At 43.4% G+C, this 25,614-nt stretch overlaps 1 protein-coding gene across 3 annotated transcripts in view; it reads left to right on the forward strand.

Moving 5' to 3' along the window:
- Nucleotides 1–25,614, forward strand: part of rusc2 (RUN and SH3 domain containing 2) — a 59,823-nt gene that overhangs the window by 24,074 nt on the left and 10,135 nt on the right. Inside the window, exons 2-6 of one of the 3 annotated variants that reach the window (XM_050051230.1) lie at nucleotides 4,415–6,148; nucleotides 9,028–9,616; nucleotides 20,047–20,748; nucleotides 22,307–22,519; nucleotides 23,090–23,260. In XM_050051230.1, the coding sequence (XP_049907187.1) occupies nucleotides 4,607–6,148; nucleotides 9,028–9,616; nucleotides 20,047–20,748; nucleotides 22,307–22,519; nucleotides 23,090–23,260 (3,217 nt within the window). In that variant the 5' untranslated portion in view covers nucleotides 4,415–4,606. Of the gene's footprint in view, nucleotides 1–4,414; nucleotides 6,149–9,027; nucleotides 9,617–20,046; nucleotides 20,749–22,306; nucleotides 22,520–23,086; nucleotides 23,261–25,614 lie in introns of all 3 variants that reach the window. The other 2 variants (XM_050051232.1, XM_050051233.1) reach the window with 2 other exon arrangements.

Genomic DNA, 25,614 nt, shown 5'->3' on the forward strand with positions numbered 1-25,614 from the left:
TTTGGTATGACTAAGTCATGGTATGGTATGCTGTACATAATCAGGGAAACTGTCAGTGTGTCATTCTGTCAGTCAGTCATTCTGTCTGTCCCACGTTTTTCTACTCACTGACGTGGTCAATCTATGTGAAACTGCACATAGGCATTGAGGATTGGCATAGGTAGAAGGTGACAAAGCTACCAATGGGTATGGACTAGTAGTTTTAGTTAACAAAATGAACACTAGTCTGTGTGTCAGGGAAGGAAAGTTAGGTTTCACGCTAATTTGTGATTCAGGTCATAATGTTCTTGACACATACAGTAGTTGTCATTCCCTTAAAGGTGATTCTGGTCTTAACTCTGATGTGCTTGCTGTGATTTCCATGCAAAGTGTACTGTGATACTGTTTTCGAGCAGCAGAGGATAAGGATTTGGAAAAGTGGGCTTGTGCCTGAATATATACAGTCTCAGAGTTCAGACGGGAGCGGGGAAAATCTGCACATTGAAAATGAATTTTAAAAAGCGCTCAGCTATCATGAGGTGCCGCTGAACAAGGCAGGTGACTCCCAGCTGCTCCGCTGACGCACGAAGAATACTCATTTATTAAAAGTTTGTTTTGACAGATAAGGTGGAACAAATAATGGTCGCCTTCCCTCAATAATATTTCAAATCAAAATACAAAGTCAGTACCTGTCAAAACTCATATTTATGGCTGCAGCAAGAGGTCACAGGCAACCGGCTCCTTTGTTCGGAGCTGTGAGATAAAAAGGTTGAGCTCTACGTGTGTGTAGGTGAAGCTGAAGCCCCCCTGACAGCAAATACCATTCCAGTCCTGCGTTTAAAAAGGTCATTTGTCAGGAGTGGCATCTCAGTTATTACAGAGCTCCTGAGTGTCCCACCATGCTAACATTTAGACCTGCAGACTGCGGCCTCAGCTGGCCTTTCTCTTCTCTTTACTTAGCTATAAAACTGATGAAGCAGTGCTCACTGTGCACTGGTTTGGTTATTGTGCTCGTAAAGGTCTCACCAGCATTTGCATATCATTAGCCATGTCAGTCTGCGTATGTACATGTCTATAATGTCTTTTAGTCCATATCCTGAAACAGATTTTCTGTCTTTCTTTGTCTGTAACTCATCTCCCACGTTTCTTCCTCTCTAGTCTCAACAAAACCTGCAAAAAAAAATAAATAAAGAATCTAAATGTCATTTCAAATTAGCTCTCAATCGACCTGCTGCATCTGGGATTATGTTTTACTAAGACGGTATAATAAAGGGATTACTCTAAGTCTTAGTTAGCACTCGTCTGGTCCAGGTCACGATCCGGTGAGCAGATGATTTAAACCAAACTTTCATGGCTAATCCAGCTCACATTGAACCCTATAATACTTTACTGGAGAAAATTGAAGGATGAATTAACTTATACGAGCCAAATGTGATAAACCCGGGCCTGGCAGGGTGGCCAGTAGACACAGAGGCTGCTCAGCAACAGATATTTCCTCATTCAAAAACAGATGCACGGACAAATAAATCCTTTCCCCAGTAAAATAACCGGAAACAAATGGCTCAAAACACTGTCAGGGTCTGTCAGCTGTTACTGCTTTTAATAGTGCGTGTAACATTGTGTGACATCCAACACCATCTTCTGCAAAACAAAGCTTTAAGAGTCCCATGTAATTTCAGATAAGGGTAGGGAGTGAAAGCCTGACAGAAACAAAATGACTTTCAACATGTTTATCTTCTTCACCTAGCCAAATGGGAAAACTGTAGACAGAAGAAATGACATCCTGCGACGGCAGAAAGCATCTCGGAAAAATGGAGTCTCATCAGAAAGAAACACAAGTACGCAATAACAACACCACCGTCATTAGATGGAAGCTGTTATTTTCCTGGTCCGAATTGTTTGCTGCAATTGCAACAAGGATGATGACGCCTCATTTGGGAGTCACATATTGACATCTGAAACCACTACATGTCAAACCTTTGGCTCTGCAGAGTGAGGTTTCATTACTGCGGAACTTGTGGGTCGAGAATTGAGAGATAATTCGATGGATCGGCAGCCAGTGTATGATTATCTGCAAGTGTCCTGTCAGAGTGTCCATGAGTCAGATCAGCGGGTGCTAACGCTGCTCCATCATTTTAAATCGGCTGAAATAAACTAATGATCAGCTTAATGTGTTAATAGCTGAACATAGTGAATGTAAAAGCAGAGAGATGTGTTGTAAGGTTTTATTCTCATTTGATGAATGACGGTGCGGGAAACGGTTGCTGTACCCTGTGTATTTGTATCGGTATGTGTGTGTCATTTAGGGTGTAATATGCGGATGGGTATGAGATCATAGCCCTGTTTAAGAGTCAGCTGCTCCGTGTGTGTGTGTGTGTGTGTGTGTGTGTGTGTGTGGATCTCACTGTTCCCACCTCACATGCTGCTGACTCACCCTGCTCAGTGCACAGATGACACTGGAAGGATGTAGTTCTGTGCTGTGACAGTAGCTATTTTAGATTAGCGTATTTTATGGTGGATTGGGTGCACAAGTAAGATTTATTCAAGAGAAGGAAAGTAAATAAGACATTTGTATTTAAATCTTGTCATGAATTCAGTTGTCATGGGCGGATATATGGCTGATATGTATTCATCTTTGGTGTGACACTGCCTCTGCGGCCACAACTGATTGTCATGGAGAAGGAAAATTTGCAAATCGTAGGAGAGAGAAGGAAAGACCCGCCCTACTTATCTTGTGATTGGCTAGTACTTGTTGCCTTCGCTGGTTGGGTTGGTTGGGTTTAGGCAAGACGAGTGAGGCAGAGTAAGGTGGGCCATTCCTTTGCTATCCCAGGATTCACAAATTCACATGGGTGAGGCAGACTCGATTTTTCCTAACTGGTCACTACCGACCAGCGTTTGCGCCTGGAGCTAATGTCCACACTGATGTGTAGCCATCCCAACATGCCTGTTTTAGGAGTGCAGCAGAGCAACGTAAAAATAAACTAAAATGTTGAGCGATATTGAGAAGACGTGTCAATTTCAGCCTAAATATAAGCGTCTATCTTGTCTATAGGACTCACTCGCCATTGTTATCATTACTCCTCTTTGGTTCCGGCACTCTGCTTCAGACCACCACAGCTCGACAGTCAAGTCCCTCTACAGTGCTAGTCCGTTTTTCTTGAGTGAGCAGTTTAAAAGGCTTGACCCAGGCAAGTCTTTAGTCGGTCCACTGCAGCTTTCTAAAGTCTGAAAACATCAGGGTTGTCTCAGCTTTAGCTTGAATGCTACCAATTTGTAACCAAACACCTGGGTCTAATTAAAGACACTATTGAGTTGCATAATGCTGGATCAACGAACATTAAAAGTGTTGCCATGCTGATCCTAAATCAGCTGTTGCCAGACACTTTTCAGGTGGTAATGAATGTGGCATTGACATGATGGTACCTAATTTAAATTTATCTCTAATTGTCTTCACGTGTGCTTAATCAAGCTGCTGACGACTGACCAGGTGCACCTGTAAGAGGGACCTGTGTATGTGCTGAACCAGTATGCTTCCCTCCGATATATACCCACTAAAGCTCTCCCATTGTTCTTTAACCATATCATTTCCAGGTTAACAAATATCAGAACAATTTTTAGTTTCCTCCCAATTTCCAACATTTGATCTAGAGCTTTATCTGACAGTGTCAGTCGAATCAGATTTGGCCTTTAATATAAATATTAGACCATTCTTTTTTGTTTACATATAAAGCTTCGTGGGACATTAAATGTGGCGGTAAAAAAAGCGGACGCTGCTAAGGACGGATCAGAAATGTGCAACATTTTTTGCCAACACTAGATGCCAAACAAAAGCCAGAGACTGTGTCGTATTAAGTATCTGTGAGCTGCAAATTCCAAGCAGAAGAGGGAAGATAATGTCATCTCAGAGCCTTACGGTGGAAAGTTTATCCTCCTCTTTGCTGCTGCATCACAGCTTCCAGTACCAAAGAGTAGCGTGAAACTCAAGAGCGCTCACACCGCAGCAAAATCTGGGGACCAGAACGTCCCCTGAAGTACACTGCACAGCACACTGAATGAAAAAAACCAAAAAACTGCTTGACTTGAAGCAGTATCATTGACTGAGGGGTCAACTATTCAAATCTCCAACTTTCAAGAGGCAGCCCGAATTTGATCCCTCCACGTTTTCATTGTAGGAGTTTGAAGCTCTTTCCAACATCAAAGAATCAACAGGGCACAGATTATTACGCCAGCTGTTACTCCAAATGCAAATCTACTCAGCTGTGGCACCACAGTTTTGTCATCTTAATGATCACACTCTCACTCTGTTTACTCTCTCCACATGATTTATGACCATGTAGCCTCGAGCCTGCATGTGAAACCTGTGTGCTTTGGTGCCTGTGTTTGCCTGCTCCTAAAATATCTTTCCTCTCTGTGTATCTTCGTTGTTTTCCAGATGTACCACTCTGACCACGGCGTTGACTTCCCTGACCTCTCCTTCCAAATCCCTGGCAGCCCTGCAGAGCTGGGCTCAGCAAACAGAGAGTGAACGCAACCCTCAACAAACCACACATCTACCTTCCCCCTTCACCCACACAGGGCCTCTCTCTGCTCCAGTCCGACCCTCCCTCCCTCCTCCTCCTGGACCATGGACAGCCCTCCTAAGCTGTCAGGTGAGACCCTGATTGTGCATCACATCCCCCTGGTGCACTGCCAGGTGTCAGGCGGGCGGCAGGGTGGTTGCGGGGTCTCACTGAAGAGGAACAACCCATTTAGCCCGCCGGAGAACCTGGGCTTGAGTCGCACCACTTCACTTCCGGAGAGGGATGTCCTTCAGAGAGAGGCTCTGCTCTACAGCAGCCTGATCCAGACCTCCAGCGGCTCCTGGGCCTCCCACAATGGGGGAAGAGAGAGAAAGGTTGGCGGGAGAGGAGGCAGCACGGCGAGTGATGATTCATCGTTTACCTCGAGTAATTCAGAGGACCAGCTGATTACAGCTCACACATTACCCAGAGCCAAGCCCAGGAACAGGAATCCGTTGCGTCATAATCCATTCCTGTTGAATACCGAAGATGAGGATGAAGAAGAAGAGGAGGAGGACGGTGACAACCTCAGTGGTTACCTTGAAGACTCCTCTTTTCACCTCCACAGTGACACTAACTCTGCCCTAGATGACGGGATGACTCCTTTCCACTTACACGACCTTGGCTTTGCTTCAGAGCCCTTTCTTTTGCACAGGTCAGTGGGTGGAAGCAGTCGGGAGTCCCTCAGGGCAGTAGCCTCGGATCTCTCCGCCCACCTGGAGGACCTGGACATTCTAGGAATGCGCCACGGCAGCAGCGGCTCCAACATGTCTATGGATTGTGGAGAGCAAGACTGGGGAGATGACGATGGGGAGGATGAAGATCATCCTATGAGGTGTGGGCGAAGCTCCTCCAGCTCCTCCACACAGCACTGCTCCTGCTGTGCGCTCTCCCAGAACTACCCTCAGCACTTCCCTGAAGCCTTCTCGGAGCCATTCTCGGAGTGCCAACAAGGCTATGGCAGCGACTCCTCCTGCAACAGCTCGGATGGCGTGCTCGTGAACTTCAGTGCCATTTACAACAAGATGAACAACAGTATCCCAGAGAAGCCACCTGTCTCTGGCCACACCAACCTCAACAGCTCCACCGACCACTCCTGCACCTCGTCTGTTTCTGATCCACCAGGAAACCACCAAGACTCAAACGGAGGGGCTTTCTATTTGGACCTTCACACCTCCCCGACTGAACCTCCCCTCTCACAGCAGCAACCCTCCTGCCTCGGCGGCACCTTCCCTCTCATCCATGAACCACACTTGTCCACCTCCTCCACCTGCTCCTGCGCTGTGGAGCACCAGGGGGCTCTCGACCTCGACGCCAACTGCAACTCCTACCACCCTCCACATTCTGGGTCGTCTGGAGACCTTGCTTCTTGTCTGCAGAGTCAGGCGCGCCTGGTTGTCGCCACCCAGAACTATTACAAGCTGGTCACCTGTGACCTTTCGTCCCAGTCGTCCCCGAGTCCAGCCGGGTCCTCAGTCAACAGCTGTTCAGATGAACACAGCAAAGGCAGCCCCACCCCGACACAGCCCAACGAGTACTTCCTGTTCAGGCAGAGAGCTGACGAGGAGGGTGTGCAAGAAGAAGACGAAGATGTAGAGTCATCTAGGGTGAGTGGAGAATCCTATCTTAATAATTTTGAAGATTTGTAATCAATCAATCAGGATATTTGATGTCTATAAAATGGCTATTACTACATGCACAGGTCCACACACAGGCTGCCTGTAATGAGACAACATTTATTAACATTCGATGACGTTGTCTACTTTTCTAAAAATGAAAATAGGAGTTTGTAGAAAAACATGTATATTAAGGTTTTAAATAAAAGTTCTACTTTGGTATCAACATCAAAATTCAGGTATCAGAGTTGCAATATAAAAGATATCAAACAATACCAAGCTCTAATAATGACACGTCGATAATGTCATTATTGTATGTCTGCAGTATTACATAAGAAACATAATTTCAGTTAACTGTGCTCATCTGTTTTGTAATATATCATATATCATGATCCAGGTGCTTCGGTTGGTTTTGGAGTTGATTGATTTGCAGGATGAATGGCTGTCGCTTTTAAAAAATGACAACAAAAATCCCCAAGCAAACATTCCTCAAATAAACAGGCCTTTACAAAAACAAAATTTAAATCAGTGGTTTCCTGAGATGCCAGGTCAGGTGGCGCATTAGAGTGACTCAAAAAATAGGAAACAAGGAAACTAAAATAGGAAACCAGGATTTGCTAGAAATGGCTCTAACACTCATGTTACAATGCCACTTAAAGCCGATATACAAACTTGAATTATTGGCGTCTCCTAGCTGCAGGGACTCACAGAGGTGACACTCGTGCGTCTTGTGGTGCAGTTGTTCACATGGGAAACAGAGTCCTTGGAAACAGATTTGCTTATTAACTGCAGCATTTGTTTTAAAGTCGAAGTGAAGGTTACTCATTTGAAGAATTCAGATGATTACATAATCCAAAAAAACACAAAAACATTTCCTCTCAGTCTTTGATTTCTACTCAAGTTATCTTGTGTCTTAAAAAACACAGCTTGCCGCGGGCGGTGTGCATAATTAATCAGGTCCAGGCAGTACATTTAGTTAATTTACACAGACAAGTTATCATTAATTTAAATGATATGATAAGAAATGCAGTCTGAGTCTGTAAGACAGGGAAAATGGAAGAAATCAAAACAGCAAGCAGAGATAATAGTGATTTGGTCAAATTAAATCAGACTCAACAAGATGGGGAACAATGCAGAAACAACAAAAAGCATACTTAGACACTGAAGGACGTGTGACGATGACAGTAACCCTGAATCTGAAATAGCCATGACACTGGTATTAGTGTGGCACTGGCTCACTTTAGAACACAGCCACTGTCTGGGGTTATCTGATATCATGTCTGGGGATTATTTTAGTGATGTAGAGCTGAAGGATATTAATGTCAGTGAGTAACAGTGCCACCGTGTCAAAGCAAACATGGCTTAAATACAGTTTAGGACCCATGTTTTTGTTTCCAAGTGAGAAATGGGAACAACAGTTTCTAAAATTGGCCAAGAATAGAATAGAAACCTTTATTGTCATTGTATGCTTGATACAACGAAATTGGAGAAGCAACTCCGTATGGTGCAAAAACAAATGCAACAGTCAATCCTCCATCCACTCTCATCACTCATACAACATAAACACAAAAGGCTACCAAAGACGACATAAGCAGCTATCAATCCTCCAAATAAAAAAGTGCGCAGCGATGAAACATGCTGCAGTGTAACCACTGGGGACATGTTCCCATCGCCAATGATACACTAAAATCGCTTGTTGTTGACACTGACGGGCTCAGATTGTTATTTTAAGTGTCTCACAACATTATGGAAAGGATCCCTAGAGAGATGGACCTTTTTGTTTAAGAGTAAGATCCTTTTTTTAACCAGAAACAGCCCTGAAAGCACTATCTCCAAACCCACCAGACTTCATATGAATAAACAATAATTTTATCTTTGTTAAACACATTTTACTCTAAGTCGACAGAAACAAAATAATAATGACAAAAAAAACGTCTTCTTTCACCATCCCACTGGTTAAACAATCATGAACTCTGGTGTGGTTGAAATAAACCCTTAATTCACCCAGTTAAAGGTGAAAATGTGCTAACTCTATACACGCTAAAGTTACTATTTATTTAAATGGACTAGGGCTGCCTCCTAATAGTCAACCAAACATTTATCGACCAAAAACAAAATGTGAAACTCTGTTAGGAGCTGCACCTTGTCAAAATAAATCAAAACCTATATGACTGGACAATGTGGGCATTTAATTTGAAAGGACAGACACAGGAAGTGTCCACGCTCAGCAGTCAGACAGCAGTCAGGTTAATTTCCAGGGCTGGTACCTGCGGTTATTCCACAGGCTAGTTAATAACACGTCGGGCAGGAAATCCAAAGTGTGGGATCATTTTGAGAAGGTGAAGGACGAACCCAAGNNCCCCACATACAATCAGACGGGCTTCAAGACATCATTTAGACAGGCTGTCTACAGCAGCAGAGCAAAATGCTTTTACAACACAGATAACTCACATAACTCATAACTCGCGGAGGAGCGAAGTGGCGAACAATTTGATTCAATAACACTCGTATTCACTGATGAGCATATTATTAACCTATTTAAGTGCAATACAATGAAAACAACCAGCCAGTGCGCCTCGAGTAAGATGACTACAGAACCTCTCTCTCTTTTTTTTTCTCCCGATTCCAAGGTATGGCAGCTGCCATACCTCGCCATACCTAAATGACGCCTATGCCGGACCAGTTTCAAAGCTGTTGTTCCCATTAGTCACTGAGACAGGAAAATAGGGACCAGGTTGCAAAAGCCAAACTTACCCTTTAAGAACCCTTCAAGTAATTTGACCGTAACCATAGTTGGTAATGTGTTTTATCTGATAAACTATTGTAGAAAATCTGACGTGTCTTTTCTCTCCTTGTTTCTCCTCATTCAGCGAGATGATGAAGGTGATGATGATGATGATGATGATAAAGAGGAGGAGCAGGAGGAGGAGAAGAAGAATCAGCCAGCAGCCGCTGGGACTGAAGCTGCTCCTGCCGTGATTGAAGGCCAGGTGTACGTCAACATCTCCCCTCCTGTGGGCGGCCGGGGTGTCATGGGAGCAACCTCAGGAAGCCGCCCCCGCTCTCGCAGCTACGACCGCAACCTGGACAAGTCTCCGTCTCCTCGCCTCGGATCTCTCGAGCGCATGTTGAGCTGCCCCGTCCGGCTCAGCGAGGGTGCCGCCCCGACCCAGACCCCGCCTCCTCCTCCGCGGGTTACCTCCTTTGCAGAGATCGCGAGAAGCAAACGGAGAAATGGAAGTTTGGGGGGATCGCCGTCGATGAAGGCGGCTGCAGACCCTTTCTCCTCCACTTACTCCACCCACTCCCACTCCTCTGTGGATTTCTCTCCGATCCTGGAGCAGCGTGTGGAGGCTGACAGTCAGAGCCTGTCACCTGTGCCCTTTACAAGGTGTTACAGTCAAGGCAGCATTGAGCGACACCTGGAGGGGGCGAGGGAGACCAGGGCCAAAGCTGAAGGTACGTCATGTCCTACTAGATATATTTTATTCATTTATTAAGTGGTTTATTTAACAGGGACAGTGCACGTCAATAAACACTGCTGTATTCATGCACCAGAGTTAGCTAAGAGCAAAGCTGGATATCATTTGAATTGAAAGAATTACGATGATTTACTAATACCAGTAAAAGTGATTTCAATACCAATAGAGTGGAAGCATTCAGCTGCATAAAATGCCACCAGACGCCACATGTGCGTAGTATAGCCTTACCCCTGAACATTGGGGTGGCATCTCAGCACACTAACTTTCCAGTGTCAGATACACCAAGCCTAACTTCACTCCACACACTATATGGGTTGTAGCTGCTGCAGTATTGGGCCAGTCACGATTGCAGTGATTGGCTTCAAGCAAAACCATTCAAGTAGTCATTTTTTTATAGATCTGGGTACAAAAATGATTGAATGCAGGCATTGTTCTGTCGATGTCTTGAAGGTATCGAATATCGATACCCAGCCCTAGCTGCTCAGAGGCTATTTTTCATCCCAGGACATATGTTAGATGTAGGAACTATTTTCTTTCTGCCAAGCAACACCCACCAACCGTATCACTGCACAAAAGCGAGCATGCATCTACTCATAGATGAGAGGCTTGTGCTTGTGACAGCGCCAGATGTTTACATTTATAGCGTCCTCCTAGGCAGAGGTGCAACTTTAGCTAGCTCAGTGATGCTACGTGAGCTAGCAGTAGATGCACAGTGAATTAGCAGGTGTTATAAGGTAGAGAGAAAATAGTTCCTACTGGGAACTGCTCACAACAAGGTCTGTGGTTTAACTGGAGTAGCTGGGTCATGGTTTCTGGAAAGAGACATTGCTGTTGAGTTTTTGTTGAGTGCCATTTAGTTCCATTATGTTGGAGAAAAGGCAGACATCTCTACGGCCGATATCTTCAATACTCGGCAACTCAAACAAAACAATCTAGACTGATGAGTAGCACTACAGGTAAGAAGAAAAATAGGTATTTTTGATTTGGGTGTTAACTGTCTCAAAGAAAAATCTGGATCAGTTGAAATAAAACCGTACAGTTAGAAACCATTAATACTTGTCGATCAGTGTGTTCATTGCAATCTACTTTTCTTGCTTTATCTACTTCAGCTCCTGCTGATTAGTAATTGACCTTAATTGACTTGCTTCCCTTATTTAAAATAAAACCTGCCTTGTGGCTGCGCTGCTGATCGTTAATGGAAATATTGATCTTTCCACCTTTCCCTCGTTAAATTTATCCTCGTATGGTTGTTGAGTGTTGTTGATTTTGGTGTGTGTTGAATGAAAGTAGAAGAGATACGGAATATTGATTCAATATTGATTCATGATGCAGCACCTTGTGGAGTGTGTTCAACCACAGGAATTAAAATGTTCTAGGTAATGTGTTGTTTCTTTTTAAAGTTTAAGAAAAACGTCTGTATGGCTGTATCTCTGGTTGTATGATATGTGTATGTTTTTTTACACTCTGTATGTTTAGACTTGCTTCATGTGTGTGTGTGTGTGTGAGAAAGTCTCCTTGTGGCAGGACGTATAGATGTGCTGAGAGCAGAGTGATGCAGAGTGTGTATCCTCAGCTTTAGAGTGAAGGGTTGAAGTGGGCCAAACGTGCTCTGAATAACAATCAGGTGAGAGAGGAGATAAAGGTGCAGAGAACCCCCCCGCTGAGCTCTACATCAGCATACTGAGCTGTGTGTGGGTCCGCTGTGTGTTTGCATAGGTATGTGTCATTCTGATCCAGCGAGCCTGTAGGCCCGACTCATTCCCAAAAACAAGGGAAGGTCGGAGAAAGTTACTGAAGCTTCTTTGTGCTGACGGGAAGAATGGTGTCACCTCTGTTTGCCGTTGTGTCATTGACAGGTGCTATGACTTCAATCATGATGACGGTTTATTCAAATGGTGATGAGAAGCGAGTGGCTGATATCCTACGTGACAAGAACCCATTTGTAGCTTTTTATTGTTTCCCAAAATTAAGGAATCTGTGAATTGTGACTCAGCAGCTGACACAGTAAAATGCAGCACAGAGACCAGAAGCAGCTGCCAGTGTTTGTATTTAGTTATTTTATTAATCCAAATTTATTATCTCTGCCAGGCTTAAACCTGGAGGGGACTGTGTGTTTGGTTGTGTGTGTTTGTCCGTAGCTAAATCTGGCAAACTACTGGACCAATCAGCCTCATATTTTGCATGCGCATGAAAGACTGTACGCTCAAGACCTGTCGTGGTTGCATAGATTTACAGTTGTTAAAAAACCTGTTTTATACTGTCACTGACTGCTGACTCCTCACTCCTCTTAACTGGTCTGTAGGGGCCGCAAGTCTTCTGGAAATTTGCTCCTCTAAAAATAACAAGCCTCACTGTATGCTGCAGGCCACATTTTGGCCTTCAATGTGGCTCAGATACTTATATCTATAGAAAACTTTGGTCTGATTTCAAACTGCAGCTTCTGCATATCGATTCCATACCCGATATGTCAAAATCCACTCCAGTTAGGGATGATTTGAGATGAATCAGTCTCAGTTTTGTCATCTTATCTGCCATTTTATGTATTTAAACAACAAAACAATAAATTGTTCGGACAATAAAGCCTCCACATAATAGCATTTTAAGACTTGTGTGTGATTTATCCTGGCTTCATATGAGCAGAGGCTCATATGTCGCTAGGCTAATTTATACAATGTAAAATGCCACAGGCTTGTGCTAATAATGTTAGCATGTTGTATTTGTTTGGAAAACGTGTTTAGTATCAGACAGTTGTTTTGTCAGTGAACTTTGTGAGTTGTAATGGAGCCGAATTTTGTAACGTTACCTTTGTTAAATGTTGCAGTTGTCCCTGGTTTCATGTGAGTAGAGGAAAAGTCCACTAGCAGCTATACAATACAATACAATGTAAAATGCCATAGGCTTGTGCTAAAAAGATTAGCATGTTGTATTTGTGGGGAAAATGTGTCCAGATAAAGGCAAGTGTTTGTCTGTGAATGCTGCGAGTTATAGGGAAGCTTGTAGGTGTTACTGCACAACAGCGTAGGCTCTGCATAGAGCTGATGCATAAGTGTAAATCCCGCTTAAGGAAGCCGGGAAAGATCATGGTCTGGCAGCAACCTGGTTTTGTTATGTCCATAGTGAACATGCTGGGAGCATTTCAGAAGTAGAGCATTTTGCTTTTCAGATTCTTTGGACCAGCAGATTTTGTTTATTTGGTGACATTTCCTTAATATTTGTGCATCTACCCTTAATAAGTAAGCAGGTTATGTAGGTAAATGGTTTCTTATTTTGTCTGTCATAATTGTTTATTATTGTTATTTCCTACTGTTGTGCTGTAGCCAACAGACCAAGTTAATACCGTTAAAAGCCCAGTTATGAACAGCATGAATCAGAGACTTGTGGTTATTAAAAATCTTAATTATATTGTACATATACAGTACCTGTTAGGAAAACTCTATCTGCTCTGTGCAACTTGCTGCAAGTCCTTAAAAAGTATTTTTATGAGTTACTGGGACGTTTCTGCTGGAATTACAAGAATTGTCTAGAGGGGTTGCGATCAGCCCCGACAGCAGCCTGGCAGAGGTATGCACTCTGCTGAGTGCATTTTTCTAGCTGAGGAAGTAATTGATGTTGAAATACTTCACATACCACCTTTGACATACCCAGAGGGGTCAGATGGTGGCAGCAGAACAGCACTCAGTCATAACAGAGCAAGATGTTATATCCCTGCCACATCACCCCCTCCTCACTCAAAAGCAGCCATGAAAGTTGTTTGAGTTTATTGTTAGGCCGCCACCTATAGTGGCTGTAGTTATTATGATGGGACCAGAGGAGGAAGTCAGGTGATGCAGTGTAAAGAGTACCAAAGTCTGCATAGGGAGGAGGTCTGGGTGGTTTTACAGGTCAAACAAATACAGGACTTTGACCCAGGAGACTGCTGATTGCGTCTCTTGTGAAACCAAAAGTCAACGTAACAAACATGTTAATTTTAACTCAAATCATAATCTTTGTTTCTAAACTTAACCAGTAAGCTTTTGTGCATAGCTATGACTATTTCAAAACATTAAAAACTGTGACCGTATGGGTATATATATATTGATTTTGGGAGTCACCAAAGACCTATTTTTTGTTTAGGTATGAGGACGTGTTTCACACCCTGTTGTGCTGTTCTGTAGCTACAATCTGACGTCTCTGCAGAGGGAGACATGGAAAACTTAATTCTTTAATCTGTAAAAGATATGATTTATTAATTTTAGGCCTGACCCGAATGCTTGAAAGCTTTGAAGCTTAAATCATTGCCATTTTATTCAGCGTTTAAATCAGTATTTGAATGAATGAAACATTGTTTGCAATAGTCCACCTTCCACCTTCTCGTCTCTTTCTCCATCACTCTCTCTCGCATAAATGTGTGCCAAGTCCTACTAAAGTCATTATGATCAATTACTATTACCCCCCAGGTCCTGTTGCGTCCCATCAAAGCTTTAAATATTCGTATTTAATTATCTCTGAAGCTTTAAAGCCCCTAAGTGGTATTCGAGACAGCCCTAATTTATTACAATAATCACAGAATAAAACTAACTAAAAACAATGCTGCTTCATTTTTATGCATCCTGCACAATATGTTGGTTATTATGAGCACACATTTTAGTTATTGGCTCAGTATTGTGGCCTGGGGTCTCATTTATAAACATTGCGTATGCACAAAATGAGGCTTGAAAGAGGCGCACTTCAGATCCAGTGAGCACCTGTTGGATAAAAAACACGTTGTTAAAGTGTTTTAGATCTTCAGTTTGTTTGGAATGAAAAGAAGAAGTACTTTGTATAGTTAGGTGTAAAAATAAATGAAAAAAATACAGGGAAGTTAAATATGTAAATCCTAAAAAGAGGCACTGAGCAATCAGACTCCACATATTTATAAGTAGAAGATATAGTGACTGGGTAAATACATAAATCAATACTGGAAGTAGAGTCTCTGAGGATGTCTTGGCCAACCTCACCTGGCAGGTGAACGACACAGGAGGGTTGTTAGCTTAATTAATCTCACCTGGGCCTTCCAGGCTTTAAAAGCAGCCCCATGTGTTAACTCTCCCTCGCTGTAGCAGACATGTTGTTGTCTTCTGGTTTTGACCGTCAACACCTTCACAGCACACTTGACACACATCCATGCACAGCTTTTATTATTTACTTTGCTGAGCTCCGCACTCCATTGTTCTTTTCAGTTAATCTTAAGTAAACCTTTGGACTCGTCACTGCTTGTCACATTCACAGAGCCAGTTTGTGACAATATATTCAGTAAATAAACTAACCAACATACAGATTAAAGACATCACATTGCTGCCCACAGTGCATGGGAATATCTGAACAAGCTGTATGTGTGACAGGGCCCAGAGGCAGCATGTGAGGAGGACTGTGGGTTTGAACAACAGAGCACACAAAGAAGCCAGGTCACGATGACTAACACAATATCCTTGAAAGCCTAATTCAATTAGATGATAGAACATTTTCAGCCCATATGTCTCACTGCGACGCTTCATCAAGGTTACAGGCACTGATGAAGTCTGGAGGACCCGGAAGGCCCTCGAACTGTCCGTCATGTAATTTAATTAAACTGTACTTTCTCTCTTTTTTTGAGTGCAGAATCATTTTATCTGACAAGACTTTTTCTGCATGAATGTGAGCAGTTTATGGAAGTTGAGAACAGGCTCCGCCATCACCGTATGAGGCTCAGTCTCAGCTGCCTGCTGTGTGTGTCTGGTAGATAAACACACAAACAGCGAGTGCTTGGAATTCCATTGGAATAAGACCAGGGACAGTTAAGAGTGAATGTACCAGGAGAGGAATGTCCCAGGAAGCTCCAGCTGTCCCCTTTGACACGATATAAACAGGCTGCAGCTCCCATTTTAGGAATATTTGAAGAAAGAATCTCTTTTATACACATAGAGAGGCAAAGTCCCTCCTCATCCAGAGTCTCCCATGGGACCTTATTTTGGGAAAAATATGTACCTTAGTCTAGTGGTTCCCAGTTGGTGGGTCCCCATCCAAAAGTGATCCATTCTGACTGGCCCCGCAAGTGACTCGTGAATGTGTCATGTTTGTAAAAAAAAAAACGCACTTCATTTTGAAGTACAGTGAATATCCTGCACATTTATTTTGAAGTGCCATTTCCTGCTGTAGAGTGAGTGACTAACAGACAGCTACTTGACAGAGACGGCAAATTAGCTCAAATCAGCTTCACCATTTGTCTTTACACCTGTAAAAGGGAACAGTTGCTTCAAACCTCAGACAGAAGTCATAAAGGACCTCTCACATGTGGTTGCACACTTTAATTTAAAACAAAATTTTAGGAACACGTGAATTTCAGTGAGATAAATAAAAAGCTCTATTGAGTAATGATTTCTCCTTTTTAAAATGCAGCACAACACGTTGTACAAAATGAACCATGCTGCCCTCAGGTCACCATTACAGCCTCCACAAGTGTAAACAAACTATTTTCTGCTTCATTAACAGTGGATTTGTTGTTACTCTCCTCCAAGTTCACATTATGAATATGAACTGTTGTAACTCAAGCATCAAATGAGGTGATATGTACACAGCATAGACCTTGTGTAGGTGGGTATGCAGGAATGTCGATATGCATTCCCATGTTGCCTGCACCCAAAACATAATTCACTTATTTACTGTCGATTTCAAAAAGATGAACAGAAATTAAAGTCCATGGGTTATATTTAGGCAGGGACTCCATATTCCCAAAACAGGCATGTTTTTATGGGGCTCTAGTGAAATTCAGAGCGTATGAGTTGCCTGAACACGGTTCTCAACATTGAGTTGGTTGGCAGCTAGCAGCTAACAGTGCTAACTGAATAAACAGTGCTAAACAATTGCAACAGTGCTAACAGAGCAACACTACCACGACGCAATCATCCCAGTAACAGCTGTATAAACGCAGTGGCTACAATAAGGCAGACAGTGGGAAACACATGCACTAACATGCGCATGCAGGCGGACCGGCCTACCACAACAAACCACAGAGAAGCTCGCATTACAACACCTCTTCATTCTCTGCTCAGGATGCCATTACTCCACTTTATCTTTACATAGCAAGCAGTTGTTTGCTGCTTTATTAATGCTCTGAATGTCACATATAGGACCTTTAAAATTAAATCAGGTGTGATCTTGTGATACTGACCAATGAAAATTGAGTTAGAAAATATTAGACAAATGATTTTGGCCTTCAATCCCTATTTTTTTATTATTGTTATTTGTTTGTAAATAATTTTTGTCTTCTAGTTTTGTTGAAACACAATGACACAATGCAAATGAAATTTACATATATGTATATGAACATTTAATTGAAAAAACTACAAGTGCCACAAATTATCGGTGTCAGCACAGACCAGATGTCATGCCTTCAATTAAGAAAGGAGCAAACAGTCAGACTGGGGATATCATCACACTGTTATCATCAGTGTTTAAGTAACAGCTGAGTTATTAATTAGTCAAAGGAAATAAAAAATGTGCACCAGTTTTTATAACAATTGGTCATTTTTTAAGTGAAAAATGGTACGAAAAGTCACAGATTTCAGCTTCTCAAATGTCATTTTATGCTGTTTTTCTTATTGCTCTGATATAGTGAATTGATTATATTTAGGATTTGAAGACATCTCAGTAATTGTGATGTCTTTTTTTTTTTTTTTTTTTACTATTTTCTAACATTTTATGCCAAGACCAAAGGATGAGTCCATTAATTAAATAAATGATCTACAAAATAATTGTCAGTTTACACCAGGGGTCGGCAACCTTTACTTTTAAAGGAGTCATTATTGACCAAAAACCAAAACAAAAAAATGAATCTGTCTGGAGCCTAAGCCTAAATTAGTCCATCAACGTCACTTATTTAGTACTTTACTTTTGCAGCGTTGATGGTGAAAGCAGATGAATCTGTCCACATATGAATAAATCACGCTATTTATCTCTAAGACTTTTCCTTTTTTGGATTAGGAATCCATAGCTAGCCTTGGCGGGGAGACTCCAGGCAGCCACCGCTACTGAAGTTCAGCAGAATCTAGAGGAAAAGGCCCCAGGTTGTAGACCAGGGGTGTCAAACATATGGCTCATGGGCCAGAACCAGCCCGCCAAAGGGTCTAACCCGGCCCTCTAGATGACTTCGCACACCTAATGTTGATGTTCTCTGAAATAACAATGAATTCTTACTGTCGTCATATTTAAAGATATTGAACATGGTGCAACATATTGTCAACCAGCAGCTTCAGTACAAAAGAATCTGTATCAGAATGAAACGTTAAAACATTTTTTAAATTTCTTGTAAAGGCTACACAGAGCCGAGCAGATATGTAACAGTTGCCTACTGCTGCATAATATACAGGAGTGTATTTCCACAGCACCAGTTCATTTGGAACAAAAGACTTTCCCACCCGCTTGAAGCCGTTTAACTGTCTCTCGTTAGTTGACTGGAGCAGCGAGCCCAAGGAAACAATGATGTTATGGAAGGCAGGGGGGAGATTGATACAGACATTTGAGGAAATATGTCATCTTTATGAACAAGGTGTGTGCCACAAAAACATCCTCTTCAGAGTCTGATGCTGTTTTATATAGACTGATGATTTAAGATAATAATGAGCAGCTGTGCAGCATCTCTGCACACATATATTATTCATCAGGCTTCACTCGAGTCAGCTGCGTTGTTTCACCGCAGCGTACAGGCCTCTTTAAAAGCCTGTGGGGAGCAGCTCGCTCGCTAATGATGCTAACATAAAGCACAGGGCTGCAAAGGAAAGGAAAAGCCTCGGCTGTCTAATGGATTCATCTGTAGAAGAGGAGAGGAGCTGAAGAGGGAGGGAGGGAAGGAGCAGATAGAAAAGGAAGAGAGGAGAGGTGGGTGTGGAGCAAGAAGAGGAGAGATGTGGAGGAAGAGAGAAAGGAAGAAATGGCAATTAGAGGGATGACGGAGCAGATACAGGAGACAGGGAGGGAGTGTTTCTCTCCTCCATCACCAGTGGGAGCTCAGGCCTGCTGGGTGTGTGGTGTCCCTCCCTCCTCCCTCCTCCATCATGTTTCCACAGCAGCTCGACGTCGCCCTCTGTGGCAGAGAGACGCCACAGCACCCAGCTCAGGTGGCATCTGTGGGCCGGCCTTAGGGTGACAAACAGCTTGCGCAACATTGCCTACGTCACGCACTTCTGTCTGTGTTACACTGCACTGAGTCCAGAAACACACACACAGTAAAACACACTCAGATACTCAGTGGCAGAGAAGAAGTGCAGAAAAAGGCTTCTCCTCGCCGGTGTCTCTCCTGACGCAGTGCCTTCAGGTTTAGTCTGTGTGTGTGTCTTCGTGTGTGTCTCTCAATGTGTGTGTGTGAACATTGGCCTGTCAGAGCAGTGTTGATCATGTGGCATGGTTGTCTGTGATAAGAGCTGTTTGTGACTCATGACCGAGCAGTTTTCTGTTTGTCTGTGTTTTTGGTTTCAAATCTAACCTTCATATTTACACAGTTAATTGTTGAAAGGACTGAACACTAATCATAATTAACATTATTTCACTCTGCAAAGTTCCAGCTGCTGACAATAATTGACAATAATAACTTGAAGATGACAGCTTGGATTCTGGGAAATTATGATGAGAATTTTTGGCTATTTCCTGTCATCATATGCACTGAATGATTGTTATCAGAAGATTAATCAAAAATTAAAATATTTAGTGGACCTGTCACGATAATTATGTTATTAACTTATCGAGGTCAGCAAAACAGTCAAGGTCGTGCATATATCGTACGACATGTCCTGTTGTGTTTACGTGCATGTTTGTTTGCATAAGAATGTCACCAAAGTTTTAGTTTTTCAGCAATTATAAGACTTGGGCGCAGTTTGTCTTTTCACAGCGCTAGGATTATAGTTCATAGTACGCACAGGAACCGCCAGCCCACTTGTCGGGTACTTTTAACACGTAGGTTCCCACGCATGGACATAGAAAGGTGAGCGAGCAAGAGTTGAACATTAATGTTACCCAGACAACACCACCATAAAACTCTGATTAGCCTACCACTGCATCTCAAAGACAAGCCAACAGAGAAACGTACGTGCGTTTAGCAGACAACAGATTCCCTCATTTTTCAGCAGCATCACAACAACATCAACAGTTAGGTATAAAAATATACAGCAACAATAAGTAACACGAAGCCCAAACCAAGCTGCTACAATAAACAAAAAGGCCAGATGAGAAAATTAAGTAGTATTCCTTCCTGTTTGAAGGTCTAGCATCTCCCTCTTGCAGCCTTGATGTCTTTATTCCAAATATTTCTTTGTTAAATGTTGCTGTCAGAGCAAAGAGACTTTTTTAAACTAACCAGTGCTTTTCCCTTCTCTCTCTCTCTCTCCATGTGACTCCCGTGCTGTCCTTGTGCTCATCCAGGTGGCCTCTCAACGTCCTCAGACAGCCGCCCAGCGGTGGTGCGCTACAGTAAGGACCAGCGGCCCACCACCCTCCCCATCCAGCCCTTCACCTTCCACCACCAGTTCGCCTCCAAACCGCAGCAGCCCAAGCCCCTGCTGCCCCTGCTCACAGGCTACGTCTCTGGGATGCAGGCCCGCTCCAGCTCTGGCTCCGGCTCTGGTTCTGGCTCTGGCTCTGGAGGTCCGGTGGGGGAGGACAGCGAAGAAGCGGCTGAAAATGTGCACAGGTACCAGGGGGCTCTGGCCACAGCAGCCCCTCCTCCTGGATCAGTCCGACCCTCGCCTCTTGGGAGCTACTCCCCGGTGCGGCTCCAGGGGGCGCCCAGCTCTGGGACCTGCTCCACCTGCACGCCAAGCCCTCAGCCGCCACACAGCCTCTCCTGCCCACTTTCAGCAGGACTCGGCCCCCTGCACACCCCGCCAACAGGGAAACAGGGAGGAGGCTCAGCGCCGTTACCGGCCACCCCTCCACCTCCATCCCTGGGGGCGAAGAGAGGGACGGTGCCACCGATGCTGCCGGCGGTGCAGGGACACTGTTTCCATCGTGGAAGTCTGCCCAGTTTACCAGCACTCCACAGTGACACACTGAGCCCACTGGGGTGTCTGGACTCTGGGAAACACGTGGAGGGAAGCAAAGGACCTGGAGCCAGGACACATAATGGTAGGTTGTAAAAGAATATGAGCATGTCCTTGACAATATTGAACAAACTATTTTTGCTTTCACTGTAAGGTTTCAACACCAAGAAATCAAACTGAAGGTGAAAGTGGACTCAATGAAGGACCTCAGTGTCTTGTCCACTGTTACGTTCCCTGATTATGACCGGGGATGAGGGGAGTAATGATAAAATGAGACTGAGGAAAAACGGTCAAGACAAACAGAAATATGCATGCAAACAAAAGTTTTATTCACAACAAGAATTTAAGGCACACAAAAAGGCTTCAGCAAGGTTAAACCAACAAGCACTTTCTTTCAAATTAAAATAAAGTAACACTAAAACTCATCCAATCAAACCAAAGATTTAAACACAAAATTAACACCACTCCTCCTCTCATAAAGGTTACAGACTGTGTAACACAACAACTGGAGTATCGTCAAACTATAACAACACACAGCACTGACGCTGCCAAACTGGCCCTCAGGCATCAGCTGTTTGTCTCTCCAGGCCTCTTAACCAGCTCGCTCATTATCAGCAAAGTGATCACCGGTGTTTCAACCACTCACCGCACAGTGAGGAGGGGTAAAGTGGAGCAGCAGAGGAAAAAAACACAACTGCACGTCATGACAAAATTTCACACAAATGTCCAATAAGATAAAATGATGAAGTTATGACATTTTATATCCAAAAGATCAAAGGTCAGCTTCACTGTGACATCATAATGCTCTGCATAAAACACCTCTCTGACTATTATTCAGAGCCACATCTCAGGAGCTGATCTTGGGTGTCCACCTTGAAACTGTGCTGTTAAACAGATCTTGTGTGCTGTTGGGGAAAGATGTGTGTGAAGCATTCATGTTTTCACAGACATTGATATAAACTATAAGAGCAACTTGACTGATGCACGGAAGCATACAATCACAGGGCCATAATTCCAGTTCATACTGCACTAACTGCTTTTTCTCTCAACATCATGACTATGGCATCTTTCTGGTTTTTCTTCTGTATCTCTGTACTTCACATTTGCTTTCTTGCAGCTATTGGTCTCTTGATTATTGAATCAGTCACTGTTTTTACATGAAAAGGAACTAAAATGTTATTTAGTCATTTGCAACAACCAGTGTTGGATTAGTAACATCTCACAGGAGAAGTATTTGTGCATCGACACTTTGAAATCGGTTGTTGTGGTGCGCATGATGGAAAGTTTGAGTCCACAGAGAGCACTGCAGCAGCAGGTTGCCTCCCTGTTTGATTATAAACTGATTCATCCTTTACGTCACTTCACAGTGTTCAGATAAGACAACAGATGGCTGCCTGAGGTGCAGTTATATGGAAGTTGTGTGTATTTAAGTGTTGATGTACTCTTAAAAATAAGCTAAGCTCTTCTACATTCTTACTGTTGTCTTTTTCTCTTTCTCTCTCCCTTCATGCATGACTTCAACCTTCTCCTTCACCTTTTCCACCTGCTTTTCTCCCATATATTTAATTTCATCCATCTACTCGTTAACCCATCCTTTAACCCGACCACCAACCCTTGATCATAACCCTAACACCTCCCCTCAGCACACCACCTCTCCCCCCAGGCTCTCAAATGGAGGGAGTACCGTCGTCGAAACCCTCTGGGGTTGGAGAGGGTCTCAGGGGGCCACTCTTCTGCAGGATCAGGCCCCCTCTCTGGTAACCTGGAGCCCAGAAGGGTCGGACCGCGACCTCCTAGACGGAACGTGTTTGATTTCCCTTCAGCCCCCTCTGGCCACGCACTGGGACGGCTCAACGGTGCTCATGATTTTACTGAGTGTTGGAGGGAATGCCTGATAAGTAGACTAAGACACTTAGTATTTTAGTAGATTTTTGAGGAGTTGACGATGCAAAGAATGAACTATCTGAGGGTACAGTGAAAAAATATGGCTGCAGGGTTCCTTGGAAAACAAATAAGTTGGAGGTTCAATAAGATGTTCCTCAAAGTCTCATCTTAAGGATTCCTAAGGGGGTGATCACACAGAAATGAGACGCTTGAGACGCGGACGCTTCAAAGACGCTTGAAACGCTGGAAGCGCATATTCAATGCGCGCTAGCTACTGACGTCTGATGCTCAAAAAAGTTGAAAATATTTTAACTTTTCAGCGTCTACGTGCGTCTAAAAAGAAGCGTCTACCAAAACACGCGTCTAAAAAGACGCTTGAACGCCAGTCAGACGCGCCGTATCATAGGAAAACAATGGTTTTACTGGCGTCGCATTTCTAGCGTTTCATCTCGGTGTGATCGCTCCCTTACAGCTTCTCGTGCTTTTAAAAGTGATGATGTGTTTATATGTGTGTCTGACCATTTGTGTGTGTGTCTCAGCAGTGAGCCAATCAGCCAAGCTGCAGCAGATCTACAGCGACTTCCTGCCGGACTACTTCTCCCTGACTGAGAGGCCCCCGGAGGAGTTCTGCCTCTCCCCGGACGCGTCAACCTCCTCCTCCTCGTGCTCTTCCTCACAGTCCCACATCTCTGTGGACCTGACGCAGAAGAGAGGTGAGGCTCTGTGTGTGTGTGTGTGTGTGTGTGTGTGTGTGTGTGTGTGTGTGTATGTACATGATCTATAGTGCCAGTGAGAAGTCTCTAAATATTTAATGACAAAACGACTAAATGTCTAATGAGCATTTTTCCTTGGAGCTCATTGCATTCATTCCCGCCTGTCTGTGGTGCCGTTTCTTGGTTTCTCTTTGACCACATGAACGTTTGTAGGAACTTAAAAACTTCATGATGCATTTCAGTGTAGGAACGTTCCAAAGATCTGATTGTAGTTTCTGCAACGATGACTATAGCAGAGCATTCCCATGTCTAGGATGGCTTTTACAGTACTGAACTTCATTAACAAGTCAAACACAAGCCCTAATGATGCAACATGTGTGCAGTGATCCTATGTATTTGTCCTATCTTAATGAAAGTTTTAAAGATGAGAAAAAAATCCTGCCTTCCATTACTCAAACAGCTCTTAAACTCATGGTTGTGTCTCATCGTACCTCAGACCTCCTGTCTTACCTTACTTTAAGAAATCCCGACTAAAAATGTGAATTTGAATTTTCAATCAACGCTCATCTTGTCAGGCCGGTATGATTGTTTAGATGCACATTAAACAAGTGGAGTATTGGCTTTTAATTACTGTAGTTACAGCAGCAGGAGGCTCTGTAGCAGCAAAATTGTCTGTAAGAACACCGCAAGCATGCAAGTTAGCTGTCATGGGCTGCTCACACATGCAAGTTAGGATGGTTCTGTAAAAGCATATCCAAAGAAAAGAAAGGATTTCTTTTGTAAATGCTGCCAGGGGCATGTTTCTTTAACACCAAAAATCCTAAATGTCGTCCTAAGTGAGGTAAGATGTGATTTCAGACTCAGGTAATAAGGCCCCTGGACTAAAGCAGGATATTAACTAAATCGTCTCATGGTCTCACTCAGTGGGAGAAGTTGCTTAGTTGTCATGGAGATGATAACAGATGATCGCATGGTAACAGGTGATAAAGTGAGATTGTTCCAGCTCAGCTACTATATATAGTAACTTATGATTAAACTTGTTGTCAGCGTCTGTTTCCACCTCTGAATGTCTCATTGCAGACCTTTTTCATCCAAGCATCACACAGTCGAGCAAAAGTAAATTATAAACAAGAACCACTGACTTGATGAGCTGCTGTCCCGTCCCCTGCAGAGGTTGCGTCTCAAACAAACAAATTAATCAAAGGGAGTTGTTGGACATGATTTAGAGCCGGACGTCCTGTCTGACTTTGTCCTTGTCTCCATCTCTCTGCATCTCTTTGGAGGTCTTGATTCCATTGTAATACGCAGACACTTGTGTCGCATGTCCTGCATGTGTTACTGTGTTTGTGCTCATAAATATGACTCATGGTTTGTCCTGACACACACAGGCTCAGAGACTTTGTAGAAAACTGCTGCGCTGCTGACAGAATCTTATAAAAATCTTCCAGCATTGTTGTCAAGCAGAACAGGGAGGGAAATGATGTCATTGATAGGTGCTTAAATCAAGTGCCTCTCACTGCAGAACGGCCACTTGACAATGAGGAGGGTAATTCAAGGCCTCTTGAGGCAGCAGGTTATCGTATAATGAGCAGGCAAATCATCCTTCAGCTGGATCATCCAGGTTCCTGCACAGACCAACATTTATACTGCTCAAGTGTAATCTGTCGAGGGACAGATTTACATAGCCGTCTTCACCTTTGTTTCACATACATTGTGTCCTAGAGATGTTGTACAAGCCGAGAAGCACACTGGCTGTGTATTAGTATGATTTCTAAGTAAAGCTAAAACACAGTTTGCTTAGTAGGAGTTGGATTTTGGTCTCTGTTTATGTTTATTTTTTTCATGGGGGATTTTGACATCAGGACATTTTGTCTTGTTTTCTGAGCAGACTGACGGCAGACAAATCCCTAGAAGGCAGTCCCAGCTGATCGTTGCACAACTAGTTGCCTAAAGTGTATGAAACAGTGAATTCATGCAGATTACAGGCGTAAAGACACTGACGGACCCAGCGACATTTGTGATGAATTTGGATCTTAATGCCTCTCACCTCCTGCAGTGGAGGGCAACACAGGGACACCAAATAATGGATTTAGTAAGAGAAAAAAAGACACGTGTGCAGGGAGGTGTACGGACATTTGAAGGGGCTGTTGCTCTAACCAAAAAAAGTGTAGTAAAAAAAAGGGCAATAAAAACTACTAGTCCATATCCACTGGTAGCTTTGTCACCTTCTACCTATGCCAATCCTCAATGCCTATGTGCAGTTTCACATAGATTGACCACGTCAGTGAGTAGAAAAACGTGGGACAGACAGAATGACTGACTGACAGTTTCCGTGATTATGTACAGCATTGATT

This window comes from Epinephelus moara, chromosome 8 (genome assembly GCF_006386435.1).
Source record: "Epinephelus moara isolate mb chromosome 8, YSFRI_EMoa_1.0, whole genome shotgun sequence".
Classification (NCBI taxonomy): domain Eukaryota; kingdom Metazoa; phylum Chordata; class Actinopteri; order Perciformes; family Serranidae; genus Epinephelus; species Epinephelus moara.